The sequence below is a fragment of the Ictidomys tridecemlineatus genome, chromosome 14 (assembly GCF_052094955.1).
Source record: "Ictidomys tridecemlineatus isolate mIctTri1 chromosome 14, mIctTri1.hap1, whole genome shotgun sequence".
Classification (NCBI taxonomy): Eukaryota; Metazoa; Chordata; class Mammalia; order Rodentia; family Sciuridae; genus Ictidomys; species Ictidomys tridecemlineatus.
This window is the reverse complement of record NC_135490.1, coordinates 385,110-398,059: the sequence shown is the minus strand read 5'-3', so window position 1 is coordinate 398,059 and position 12,950 is coordinate 385,110. Positions and strand designations below refer to the sequence as shown.

General features: G+C 43.4%; 1 protein-coding gene across 4 annotated transcripts in view; it reads left to right on the top strand.

Moving 5' to 3' along the window:
* Erich1 (glutamate rich 1) overlaps window positions 1–12,950 on the top strand; it is a 136,719-nt gene that overhangs the window by 51,934 nt on the left and 71,835 nt on the right. For all 4 annotated transcript variants that reach the window (XM_078030723.1, XM_078030722.1, XM_078030721.1 and 1 more), the window contains exons 4-5: window positions 4,810–5,274; window positions 8,387–8,581. In XM_078030723.1, coding sequence (XP_077886849.1) covers window positions 4,810–5,274; window positions 8,387–8,581 — 660 coding nt within the window. The remainder of the gene's footprint in view (window positions 1–4,809; window positions 5,275–8,386; window positions 8,582–12,950) is intronic.

Sequence of the window (12,950 nt, the reverse complement as noted above, 5' to 3'; positions counted from 1 at the left end):
GAATGATGACAACTGGGCTTGGGGGAGGCGCGGATCTGGTGCATAGAAAAGAGGGAGGCCAGGGAATGATGCCCACGTTGACTAGAAAGCTAATCAGGAGCTCGGCTGGGAAGAGAATGGCAGCCTATGAAGGGTTAGAAGGAATTCTAGACCAAGCTGGATGTGGCTGGGCTGAAAATGGATAATGCTGAAGTCTTGGTAAGAGAGAGGAACTCACATTCACGTAAAAACAGCCTGAGTTTATCTCTAGGTCATTGAGCATCAAACCTTTTATTTCTTTTTTGCTATTTTCCCCTCCTTCCACATGTCTATCCTTCCATCCTCCAAAGCCCAACTGGGAAGTTATTGTGAATTGATGGAGAACAGTACTTTAAATGTTAATGGGAGTGTGTAGCACACACCTGTAATCCAACAATTTGGGAGGGTGAGGAGGAGGATTTATATTCAAGGCCGACCTGGGTGACCTCGCCAGAACCTGTCTTAAAATAAACTTTTTTTTAAAGGGCTGGGGGTGTGGCCTAGAGGTGGTATAACAGTAGTCCACGCTGTGCTCTGCCCCTGCGACGTCTTTTTAAGATGCTTCTTTCTCTTCCTCTATCCATGCTCCTGCCTAATCTCTACCCTTTCCTAATCTCAAGGGAAACAGGGTTACTTCTCTTCCCCATTTTAGACAGTGTTATCTGTCCTTGACTTTATACCTATTATAGGAACAAAGTAATCCAGACTTTGGGGATAGCACTAAAAGATCTCAGAAATGACTTGTCTCCCAAATTAACAAGTGAATTACAACACCAGCAGAGAACACGTGCAATGTAGCCTATAAATCATCTCTTTAACCACCACCCCCCCCACCCCCCCCCCACCACCCCCCACCCCCCCCCACCCCCCGTGCTGGACTGGGGTTGTGGCTCAGTGGTAAAGTGCCTGCTAGGTCCTGGGTTCCATCCTCAGCACCACGTTACAATAAATAAATAAAACAAAGGTATTGTGTCTAACTACAACTAAAAAATAAATATTAAAAAAAAAAAGCCCCCTGTTCCTGCTGATGGCAGAATCACAGCCCTTGGTACAGAAGTCCTCTGTGCTTCTCCTTTGCTAGCAAAGCAATAAATCTTTTTCTCGAAACTGTGTCATCATTATTGGATTGGCATCAGGGACAAGGCCCAAGCTTTTGGCAACACTAGGTGGAGTGGAGGGTCACCGTGGCTGTGTGGGGTCATCTCCTCATCTGTTGTGATCAGGGAGGTAGCCTGTTGTATTCTCATTTTCTGGGCCAACCTGTGGCCTCCAAGTCAGTATTTACTCATCAAGAACTCAACAGCAGTATGTCGTTGAGGTCAACATTTCTTTAAGAATGGATATTAAGTCGGGCTTGGCGGCCCATGCCTGTAGGCACATGCCTGTAATCCCAGCGGTTTGGGGAGGATCGTGAGTTCAAAGCTAGCCTCAGCAAGGGTGAGGCCCTAAGCAACTCAGTGCTACCCCCTGTCTCTAAATAAAATAAAAATAGGGCTGGGGATGTGGCTCAGTGGTCAAGTTTCCCTGAGTTCAATCCCTGATACCACCCCCCCACCCCCCCTGCCAAAAAAAAAAAAAATGGAAATTGAGTCCCATTATGTAAATGGAATTTATAAAATGAGGTCTTTGGTTTCTATTTATTTTATCTTCTCCACTGCTCTGTTTTTGAACAGATTTTGGTTTTTGATTAATGTTGTTTTCTTTCCATTTTATTCACTTGATCATGCTCAATACAAAACAAATGTTTTTATCACTTTTTCATTGTAGAAAGAGAAATGCCGTTTATTAGCCTAGAAATAGAATCACTGGACTTCATCCTACACATTACAGGGGAGCCACCTGAGTATTTCTGGGATGTTACTTTTAAAGAGCAATGTGTATAATTTGTCTTTGAGTGTGAGTTCTAAGTTCCTTGGTTTGAACTCTTTTTAAAGGTGTATTAAAATAATAATAAAATAATAGAAATTTTTTAAAATTTTTTTTTAAAAATAGGGCTGGGGTTGTAGTTCAGTGGTAGAGCACTTGCCTAGCACATGTGAGGCACTGGGTTCCATCCTCAGCACCACATAAAAAATAAATAAAGATATTATGTTCATCTACAACTAAAAAAAATTTAAAAATAAATAAAATAATAAAAATAAATCTATATTAAGTGCCCACACAAATTTATGTGAGAAAATTGATAAATATTGTTCCAGAGCATTTTTTTTGCCACGTCCACTTTTTGAGGTCTGATTTATAGTCTTTTTAAAATAGATCATTAGTATCATCATTCTCAATAGGACAACCCTTTATATTACAGTCTGACCCCTTAAAAAGAGAAAAGGAGCCACCCAGGATGAAACTGACGTGAGCTCCGTGGCTGGGAGCTGGCCCAGCCAGGGAGGAGTGTGGAGAGCACCCCAGAGCTGCTTCCGACTGCTCTCCTTAGTGGGTGTCAGGGCGCTCCTTCTGACCCCCACTGGGCCTCCTTTGGGGTTATGAAACACTCGTGGAATCTCTCATCCAAATTAATGAAGTAAAGTATGTTTTTATTTAAAAAGACACCAACAAAAAGAAATTTTTGTCTTTTCAAAACTGAACCTAGGGAATAAAATTTTTTTAATATTAGTATTTTTTAGACCATCTCAAGGGTCGACTATTTTTCAGAGAGATTTGCACTCAGGATTCGTTTGCCGGCTGCGCTTATTAGCAGGTGCCTGACACCGATTCTCACACTTGCAGATGAAATGGGAAAATATTGTATTCAAAAATCCATTGGTGATTGAAGGAAAGCAGTGAAATACGCTAACTATGTGCTGGACCGTAATCCTGTATCATGATATTATGAGAAGGAGTTTTGGCTCCCTGCCAAGTTTGAGATAGCAGTAGGTTTCATAGATACGGTTGCTAAGTATTTCAGGAGAAAACTGGGAACTCTCATTCAAAAATAGCAGTGGAATCAGTCATCTTTCATTCCCGTCACACAGTGTCTGATCTGACAATGCCACAAAACACAAGGCTGGAGAGGGCATCTGGGTCAGATGAGAGATGAGCTCAGTGGATATTAGAGTTTGCATTGCATGTCTGTAAGCATGATGTGCCTGCTTAGTCAACTTGATGGCAGTTAGGCTGCATACCGACTTGTGATGTATAGGCAGGGGAAGCGCACTGTGTTCTGTGACCACAGCTTTGTCCCCTAGCACTTGGCCAGGCGGCTCCCTGTTGAGTTTATTGAGAAAACTTGGGTGGATTGTAAGAGCAGTTTTGAAGAATTTAACATGAAAGACAAATTAGACATATTCTAATTTCAGAAGGGAAATTAGTATAGACTCAGTAGAAATCATAGGAAAACATGTTTTTGTCCAATCTAAAAATATCTGGCCTTCATACAGTATTTCAAAAATTTCATGTACATTACTTAATCTTGATTTCTCATAGGGATCTGTCATGGGGTGAGATGTGGCTTAGAAAATTGAACAAGAACTTCCTAGAAATGAGAGTCGTCTGAAAACCCAACCACTGCAAAGTGCAGTGGCAAGCTTTACAGAGGCTGACTTGCTCCGACAGGGCCTGAAGAAGGCATGAGTGTCCTTCACACAATATGGTACCGATTAGCTCTGCGTGGTTGACGACCTTCAAGGGGGCACACATGTGCAGGATTTTACATCACCTTTTCTTCCTTTCCATATGCACCCTTGATTGTTGGTGTCATGATCTGTAAACTTTGCCTGATCCACTCATCCGAGACCCTCCTTATGCTAACAGTGACTTATACATCCACATTTCTCCTTACTGGTGCTTCTGGCTGACACTGTGTGCCCTTCTGGATTGCTGTGCCCCATTCTTGACACTGTACCCCACCCCCATCGAGCGGTGTGCCCCTCCCTCCTTTATTTTTTTTTAGATTTATTTTTTAGTTTTCGGTGGACACATCTTTATTTTTTTATTTTTATGTGGTGCTGAGGATCGAACCCAACACCCCGTGCATGTCAGGCGAGCGTGCTACTGCTTGAGCCCCCTCCCCAGCCCTCCCTCCCTCCTTTCTACTTCTGGTACCCTTCAGGTGAGGTGCTGCTCCCTCCAGCACATGAGACTCGGGTGTGAATCTCTTCTCCCATTCTATGGTGTCACAGTGGCAGTTTGCAGTCAGTCATACTGGAAATATTTATATCAGGAAAATTGGCAAATAATACATCTCAGGACTTTTCTACCCAAAGACTGCTTGTTTTCTAGTTTTCGCAAGTAAAAAGTTGAATGATTTTTATTAAAATGTAAACAGTACAAAAATTCATGAAAAATTTCCTATGGCTATCAGAATGAAATTTTACACCTAATAACCACCAACTCTTATATCCTTAAAAACATTCTAGGTGTCATAATTGTAACAGCTGTGTGTATATGTCTATATGTGACTTTGTTTGAGGGGAGGGAATTGTAGACTGCTCAATCCCAGGATCTTGGTAGCATAATTATTGTGAGGAAAGGTTGAGAATCAGAAGCAAATAATTTAAATTCTTTTTCTAATAAAATTATAAAATCCCAATGAAAATACCTAATACATGTTTTGTTTCAGTACTGGGCGTTGAATGCAGGGGCTCTCTACCAGTGAGCAACATTCCAGCCCTTTTAATTTTTTTATTTTGAGGATCTCCCTAAATTGCCCAGGCAGGCCTTGAATTTGCAATCCTTCTGCCTCAGCCTCCAGAGTCGCTGGTATTATGGGCAGGTACCATCCTGCTGCGCTAACCTAATATGTTTGTTATGGTTCAAGTACATTGAATACTCTTTATATGCTTTTTTTAAAAACAGATCAGGATCCTCATGGTCAGTCAAAAAGAAGAAGAATTAGAAAGCATAAACCAAAGAAAAAATTTAAGAATCCTAATAATGTTCATATAGAACTGGCAGAATTAGAGAAACAGCAGAATCTTTTACAACAAATACAGCCACAGCCGACAGATGGCCCCATAATGAGCAAAAATAAGAAAAGGAAGCTAAAAAAGAAGCGGCAAATCAGAAGGAAGAAAGCAGCTGGCGTCGTAAGCAGGGCCACTGGTGTCAGCTTCCTGTACCAGCCTGAGGAGAGCGGCAGTGAACAGGACGACCCGAGGGGTGCCACACGAGGGGTCCAGGACGGCAAGGAGGCCGCCTCAGCAGAGGCCAGCCAAGAAGAAGACGCAGCCATCACCCAGGAAGACGTGGAGGTTCACAGTCGAAAGGCAGAGGGCATCCTGAACTTTCTGAAATCAACACAGGAAATTTATTTCTATGATGGTATGTCTTTTCCTGCTTTCCTTTGAATAATAGCATCCACTTCATATTTAGGAAAAAACAAATACAGTAAAATACTTAAACATTTGTAGTGTAAAATGCATTAGAAAATTCAAAGTAAACAATTAGTTTCAAAGGGAAAAAATCAGAAAATTTGCATTCTTTCCACCAGAGAGCAGAAGTAGCACATTACTGTGCTGTGTTGTTCCTCCTTGTGGCCTAAGGGGGATTGCCTAGAGCAGCAGCACCACCAGTGCAGGGGAGCAGCAGCTCCAAGATGGATGGGCTTGTTCTTCATTCCTCCAAAATCAGGTTTGGGAAACATTCATGTTGTGTCGTTATAAGGTCCTTCCTAGCATCTGGATGGCCATCTTAAGTGACAGCCATTTTAAGGAAAATGTTTCGCTTTCCGCCCAAGGTGAGCCTCACACCAACCCCACCCCTAACCAGCCCCCCATCAGGACCACCCAGCTCCGATTCCTGAGCCTCCCCATAAAAGTCCCAGAACTCAATCCTGTTTAGCCTCTCTCTTCTACAGAGAAATGGCCTTTATTGTCAGCTCTGACAAATGAACTCTCTCGTGTGTATCTCTGCCTGGTCTCGATCTTTCATTTTTCACCCACCATCTCTTGTTCCTCACTTTCCCTTCAGTAGTGTTTTTCTAAATAAAGTTAAATCCAGTTTGGAGATTTTGATTTTCTGTTTGTTCATAAGCTATTAGAGAAGTAAAAGAAGCACGACTCTCTCCTTAGGACACATGTGTTTTACTCTTTCACATGTAACTTACTGATTTGTTTTCAATAAACATTTTTTGAGTGAATATTTGTATTGATAGAGTATATGAGAAATAAAAATTGAGTTATTCCCAAGGACAACAATTGCTCACATTTGCATAAGGCTTTCTGAACAACACAACTCAGGACTAGAAAGAAGCCAGTGCTGACCACACACAGTGTGGTCGGACCCAGAACCCAGGTGCTCCAAACCAGCCGTTTTCCTATTTGGATGATACTGCTAGGAGATCTGGGGGAGTGTGGTGAGTTTAGTAGATCCAAATGCCAGCAAGACATTTGACAGTGTTCTTACAAATCAAGAAATATTGGCCATACAATAATGTGAGCAGTAAGTAACTGATTTAAAAGAGTGATAAAAAAAATACCATTAAATAGATGTGTCTTAACCAGGAGGTGGTTGCAGGTGACATTCACCTTTTCTCTTTGCATGTTTATTAGTGGTTTACTAGAAGGACACAAGTAGAGGTAGGATTCTGGAGATCTCAGTAGAGATCTCATTCTCTATATTATAGAGGAGCTTGTAGCAGACTAGTAGTTGGACCAAAAATAAGTAGAAAAGAGATTAAAAATTTAAAAATCTGGGCTGGGGATGTGGCTCAAGCGGTAGCGCGCTCGCCTGGCATGCATGCGGCCCGGGTTCGATCCTCGGCACCACATACAAACAAAGATGTTGTGTCCGCCAAAAACTAAAAAATAAATATTAAAATTCTCTCTCTCTCTCTCTCTCTCTCTCTCTCTCTCTCTCAAAAAAAAAAAATTAAATCTGTTGAAATAATACAAAAGCTTCAGAGGAAACCAGCTCCAAGAACACAAAATCCCAGACACCCCCTGGGGAAGTGAGCCAGCATCCATAACCAAATTTTCCTTCAAGGTAGTTGCCATTTCTTGGGTGTAAGGCATTTGAGTGTTTGGGGAAAGGATCCAGTGGAGCCTGGTGGGTAGGGGGCAGACAAACCAGTAGAGTATTTATCAAACTAGGGTGTTCAGAAACAAGTGAGCAAAGAGCCCAGAGAATAGAGCCCAACAGTGATGGTTTCCCTGAAAACCTTTGCCAAATTCTGAGGCTGGAGATGGAAGGTAACAGGACCTCTGGGTAACCTCGAGAATCTGAGCATGCAAGAGTTCACTCCACGCTTGAGCATGGCTCCACAGGCTGTGCCCTCAGAGCAGGCCGAGCAGAGGTGCATCCTTCCCTGTGGTGGGTCCCATCCTTGATGGGTCATACTGACCCCCCCCCCCCTGCATAGCAGAGGAAAGGCTGAGCCCTCTCTGGAGGAAAATATCACCCAAGACCTTTGTGATTTTTTTAAATGAGCATTTACCAGCATGCCAAGAGACTGGACCACATAACCAAAAAACCCCACCTAGAGAGTAGCAGAGAGCATGATAATAATGTTGTCCAGAGACTTAAAGCAACTTTAATTAAGATGTTCAAGTGAAAAAGTAAAAAACATTAGATAACATTAAGACCATCAAGTGGAAATTCTAGACCTGAGAAATATGATAACTGAAATTCATAGCTAAAAGATGAGTTTAAAAACAGATCAGATTCAACATAAAAGAGAATTAGCAGCTGGGGGGAAAGGTCAAAGAAAGTCCCCAGGATGAGGGTGTCAGGATGGGAAATATAAAGAAGCCTAACCCACATGGACATAATGAGGTCTGACACCCATGTAGCTGGAATCCAAGGTTGAGGAGGAAGGACCAACCAGGAGCTGTATCTAGAGAGGATAGTGGAATTTTCCAAAATGATAAAAGAGACAGTCACAGATTGCGCCAGTCCTTGCTTGGACTCAAGCAAGGTTAACACAAACACCGCACCTAAGCATACTGTAGTTCAACAGCTGAAAAGCAGTGATAAAAATTTCAGAAGCAACCAGAAAAAAGCACACATTGTCTTCACAGACCAACACCTAAACCACTTGCACGCCTTCAGCAGATAAAAGAGAAGGTAGGTCCCTGCATGAATGCTTCTCCTTGATTAACCTAAATGGTTTTTAAAGACATATGAGATGGCTGGGGAGAACTTGGTTTTATTACCTGGTGTTCATGATAGAGTTTTGTGTCATACTTGGAAGAGGTTTTTAAAAATCAGACATAAAAACAGATCCAGATTTTCATTGTCATTCAAATAGTGACGCCTCTTATCTTTGTTCACTTGTCAGAGATCTCTGATTCTCTCTCCTGATAGCTTTCTATATTCCTGAGTCTCATTTTAGGTGGAATGCATGTTTGAGGCTTCTTTAAAAGGTAAGAATTTCTCTCCAGCTTACAGAAACAAACCTATGACTGTATTTCTCAGTAATGCTGACTTCTTCCAGGTGTTGCCCGAGACGCAGATTCCGCTGTGTCAGCAGAGAGTGCTAAAGAGCTGCTCACCTGTCTTGAGTCTCACAGCATGTCTCCCTCCGACGTGTCCATTCTGGATCACATGAGAACGCTGCTGCTTCTGCAAGACACTGAGAGACTGGAGCATGCTCTGGAGATGTTCCCAGAGCACTGCATGATGCCCCCCGGTAAGTACTGAACCATTATTCATTGTGCTGCTCCAGTACACTTGTCAAGGTTTTCCTCTGAAACCCACCAAAACAGCAATGGGCTAGAAAATACAACAATTCACATATGGTTTGGAGGAATAGAATCCCATGGAGACATAGGCTTTTTGTACCGCTGCGTGATGTAAAAGTATTTCTCATAGTATATGCAGAAATATACATGCCATCTAGTTTTCCAGACTTGTAAGCTATCAATTCTTAGAGCCAATTAAAAAAAAAAAAAGTAGAAGAAGTCATTTCTTCCTCTTTTCCTTCTCTTCTGCTGTGTTTGCAGAAGGTAGATTTTTTCTGCCCACCAAAGATCTTGGTGCATTATTGCACCCCTCCAGTGATAAAGGGTGTTAGATGATTTGGTGACTTTTCTTTTGTGTACTTCTCCAATACCACTGCATACAAACTGCCACATGCTTGGACCCATTATGTTCGTGTCTCCCCAGTGCCATGTGTGGGGCCATGGGCCATGGGGGGTGTAATTAAGAAATCTCCAGATCGTGAGATCCAAGCACACATCCAATGCTGAGGAGGCTCTGGGCAATTCACTTGAGTGAGTGAGCAAGAGGAACTACAGGTTGCTGTGAGGAGATACAGGACAGAATGACACAGGCTTCCGTGATCGGAGACAGCTGAAATCACAGCACACCTAAAATCAAGACTCACATCCTGGAAGCCAGATAGCAAGTCAAGCCAGGGAACAAAAGAACAATCACATTAGGGCATAAGCATGCAAGTAGCAGAAGCAATGCATGCTGATTCGTGGGTAGAAGAGGTCGCTCTAGTTTGGGATAGCAGTAGTGCCACCCCATGTGTATGAGTTCCCTCTTTAGAGGAAACTAAAGAGGAGCAGTGACTCTTTACCCTCCTGTGTGGAGAGCTGCTCAAGTCCCAGGTTCAACAGTGAAGAAGGCAGATGAAGAGTCTGCTCTCAGGAGCTTGTACCCTAGTGGGAAAGACAAAATGAGTCAGATAGTTAAGTAAAATACCTAGCAGTTCTCGTGGGTAAGAGGCTAATAGGGAGGAGGAAGACAGAGGCAGGTGTTCTTGTAGCCAGTGTAGACTGAGACAGGAATGGCCCCCTGAGTTAGGAGCAAAAAGGAGCCACAGTAAGGAACAGTGAGGAGGCCAGAGTGGTGGCACAGAGGACAGAGGGTAGAAAAGATGACAGACTTGGGAGTTGACCAGCCTTGTAGTCATGACAATGTGTTAGCCTTTATTCAGAGAGAAACAGGAAGTTTCTGGAAGGCTTTGAGTGTCAGGTCTCTGGGCTGCTAGAACAAGGGGGCAAGAGCAGAAACCAGGAGTTGGGGATGCTGTGATAATGGCCCTGGTGAGAGCTAACCACAGCATGGGCCAGGGTGAAGTAGCACGAAGGACAGGTGTGGCCAATGTCCAGACAGATCATGGAGAGAAAGCCAGCGGAATCTGCTGGCTGACTGGGTCTGGGTGGGGTCGGGAGGGGGAGGGCAGATGGGTGCTTTGGCCTTGGCTCGTGGGAAAAACAAGTAGGCAAAGAAGAAGTAGTAGGTTTGGTGTGAGTGGCCCTGTCAGGAGACCTGGGTGGGAACATCCAGGTGAGGAGTGGAGACCACCTGAACACAGCAGAGAGGGGCCAGTGGCGAAGACTTCCTTGGTGAGGGGTGGAGAGGAAGTCAGGAGAGATAGGGCACAAAGATGACCAGCCAGGAGGGTTGGCTGAGGGGAAGACAGGAAAGAGACTAGAGGAGGCCGTCGGCTCCAGGGGCAGGTAGAAGAATAGCCGGCTCTTGACTGCCAATACACCCACCTGCACAGAAGGAAAGAGCATCCCCTCAGCTCCTCTGCTCTGGCCTGCCACCCACCCAAAGCTCGCAGCTGCTGGAGTGCCCAGTGCTGCCCATTGCAGCCATCACTGCTCCACCACAGCCACAGAGTTGACTGAGGGCCCGGGCCCACAGAAGGCCCAAGCTGTTCCTGAAACAAGTCGCCACCACGCTGGGTTGTGTCTTTTAGCACCTCCCGGCTGAGACAATGCAGAAAACAAAAGGAGAAGATAATAAAATTCTCTGCATCAGAAGGATACAGTTCATGACAGCGCACTCTGGAATGGCAATACTGAAACAAACAGTAGGACAAGCCAGTTTCTTATAGGTTAGCAGTTACTTTGAAAGCAGAGTTTAAAACTGTATGCTTGGGGGATCCAAGATGGCGGGCCCAGGGAGGCAGCATTCTGTATCACTCTGTGACCTGGGATTCAAGTAGTGAGAATACTGCTTCTCTGCGAGCAGCATTCCTGCCCCAAAGCAGGAAGCACCATGTTGTCCAGGGTTCGAAGCCTCAGCATCAGAGTAGGTCTCCCAACTACTTCCCACACAGGACTACCAGATACCTGAGCAAGACCATCAGCTGCAGCACCCTACACAGAACTTTCAGCCACCCACCCGAGCAGAAATCAAGAATGCCACTCCCACATAGGACACCTGGCAGCTTTCCACAAGTGGGAACTCTGGCCACCACCCCGTATGTACCCCCATCTAGTGGCGCTCTCCCAGTTGCCACCATCTTGGGACTCTGCAACGGCAGAGATAGTTCCCTATGCACGGTAGCCTGCCTGCACCGAGAACTTCACACAGGCTCTGAAGTCAGCCAGCAGCCACGTGCTGCATGCCACAGAGATCCCCTCTGAACTCATGGTCCAGGTCGGAACTCTAGCTGGCCAGGTACCCAGTTTCTAACTCCCCCTCTCCCCAGCAGCCACCGCCCCACACAGTGACACCCCAGTGGCCTTCACCATCCTGAGGGCAGGAATACCGGCCAACCACAGATGACCCCACCTATTGATGAGAAGGGAAGCAGGAAAGACACTGATCTCCAGCCAAAACAATCCTGCTTCTTCCTTAAAGATTTTTTTTTCCTCTCCCTCTCTAGTCTCCCCTCATACGTAAAACCAAGTACTCTGCATGAATTAGGATTTTGAGGACTGGGATATCAGAATAGTGTATTACAGTTGTGTTGTATATTTTTTTTTCTTTTTTTTCTTTTGTCCCACCAATTTCTACAATATTTTAACATTTATTATTTTTCTTAATATATATATGTGTTTTTGTTTTATATACTCTACTGTCTTCCCACTTACTTGTTTACCCAAAATTACTTCCTCTCCCTTTTCCTGCTGCTATTCTTCCTCTTTAGATTTCTCTTTCACACTTCCCAAGATATAATAACTCTGTATCCTCACCTCCTACCTCCTCAGCATATCATCCTCTCCTCACCCACAGTTCTTTGTCCCCCGTCAGAAACTGTAAACCCTTTTACAAACCTACAGATTGTAACTGCAGATAATAATTGAATTCACCATTTCTGTACATTGTGACCAAACTGTAAATGTCTTAATAGTAAACATTTGTTTTTAGGCTGTATATTATTTATATTGGTATCTGTTAACATTCTCTTTCACCTCAAAGGAGAGGTCTTGGATCCCTACAGGGGCACTAGAAGCCTACAGGGTAAAAAAAAGTAACGCCTTGGATCCACAGAGCTGGAAGGGAAGACACGCAAGCAATATGAGAAGACAAGGGAAGAAAGTGCCCCAAACAAATCAAGACACCACATTATTAGAATCCAAGGCCAGTACAGCAGAAGAAATGGCAGAGAAGGAGTATAGGAGGTACATGATTAAAATGTTCTGTGAATTAAAGGATGATATAAGAGAGAAAATACAGGCAGCAAAAGACCATTTTGACAGTGAGCTATATAAGCAAATACAGGAAACAAAAGATGACTTCAACAGGAAGATAGAAGTTTAAAAAAAAAACAAAAACAAATTCTTGAAGAAAGAAACAATAAACAATAAACCAAATTAAAAACTCAATTGAAAGCATCACCAACAGATTAGACCACCTGGAAGAGAGAACCTCAGACAATGAAGACAAAATGTATAATCTTGAAAAGAACAAAAGGACAAGTGAAAGTGCATTCACACAGTGAAAGTTCATTGCATGGAGTTCATTCCTTAAAGGAAGAAAAAGTCAACAAATAAATGACTTAACATTACATCTCGAAGCTCTAAGAAACCATGAGTATAACATTCATTAAATATGGGATAGCATGAAAAGACCAAATTTAGGAGTTGTCGGGATAGAGGAAGGCATAGAGTTCCAAACCAAAGGAGTGAGCAATCTATTCAGTGAAATAATATCAGAAAATTTTCCAAACATGAAGAATGAATTGGGAAACCAAATTCAGGAGGCTTACAGGACACCAAATGTACAAAATCACAACAGATCCACACCAAGGCACATCATAATGAAAATACCTAACATACAGAATAAGGAGAGAATATTAAAAGTCAAGAGAG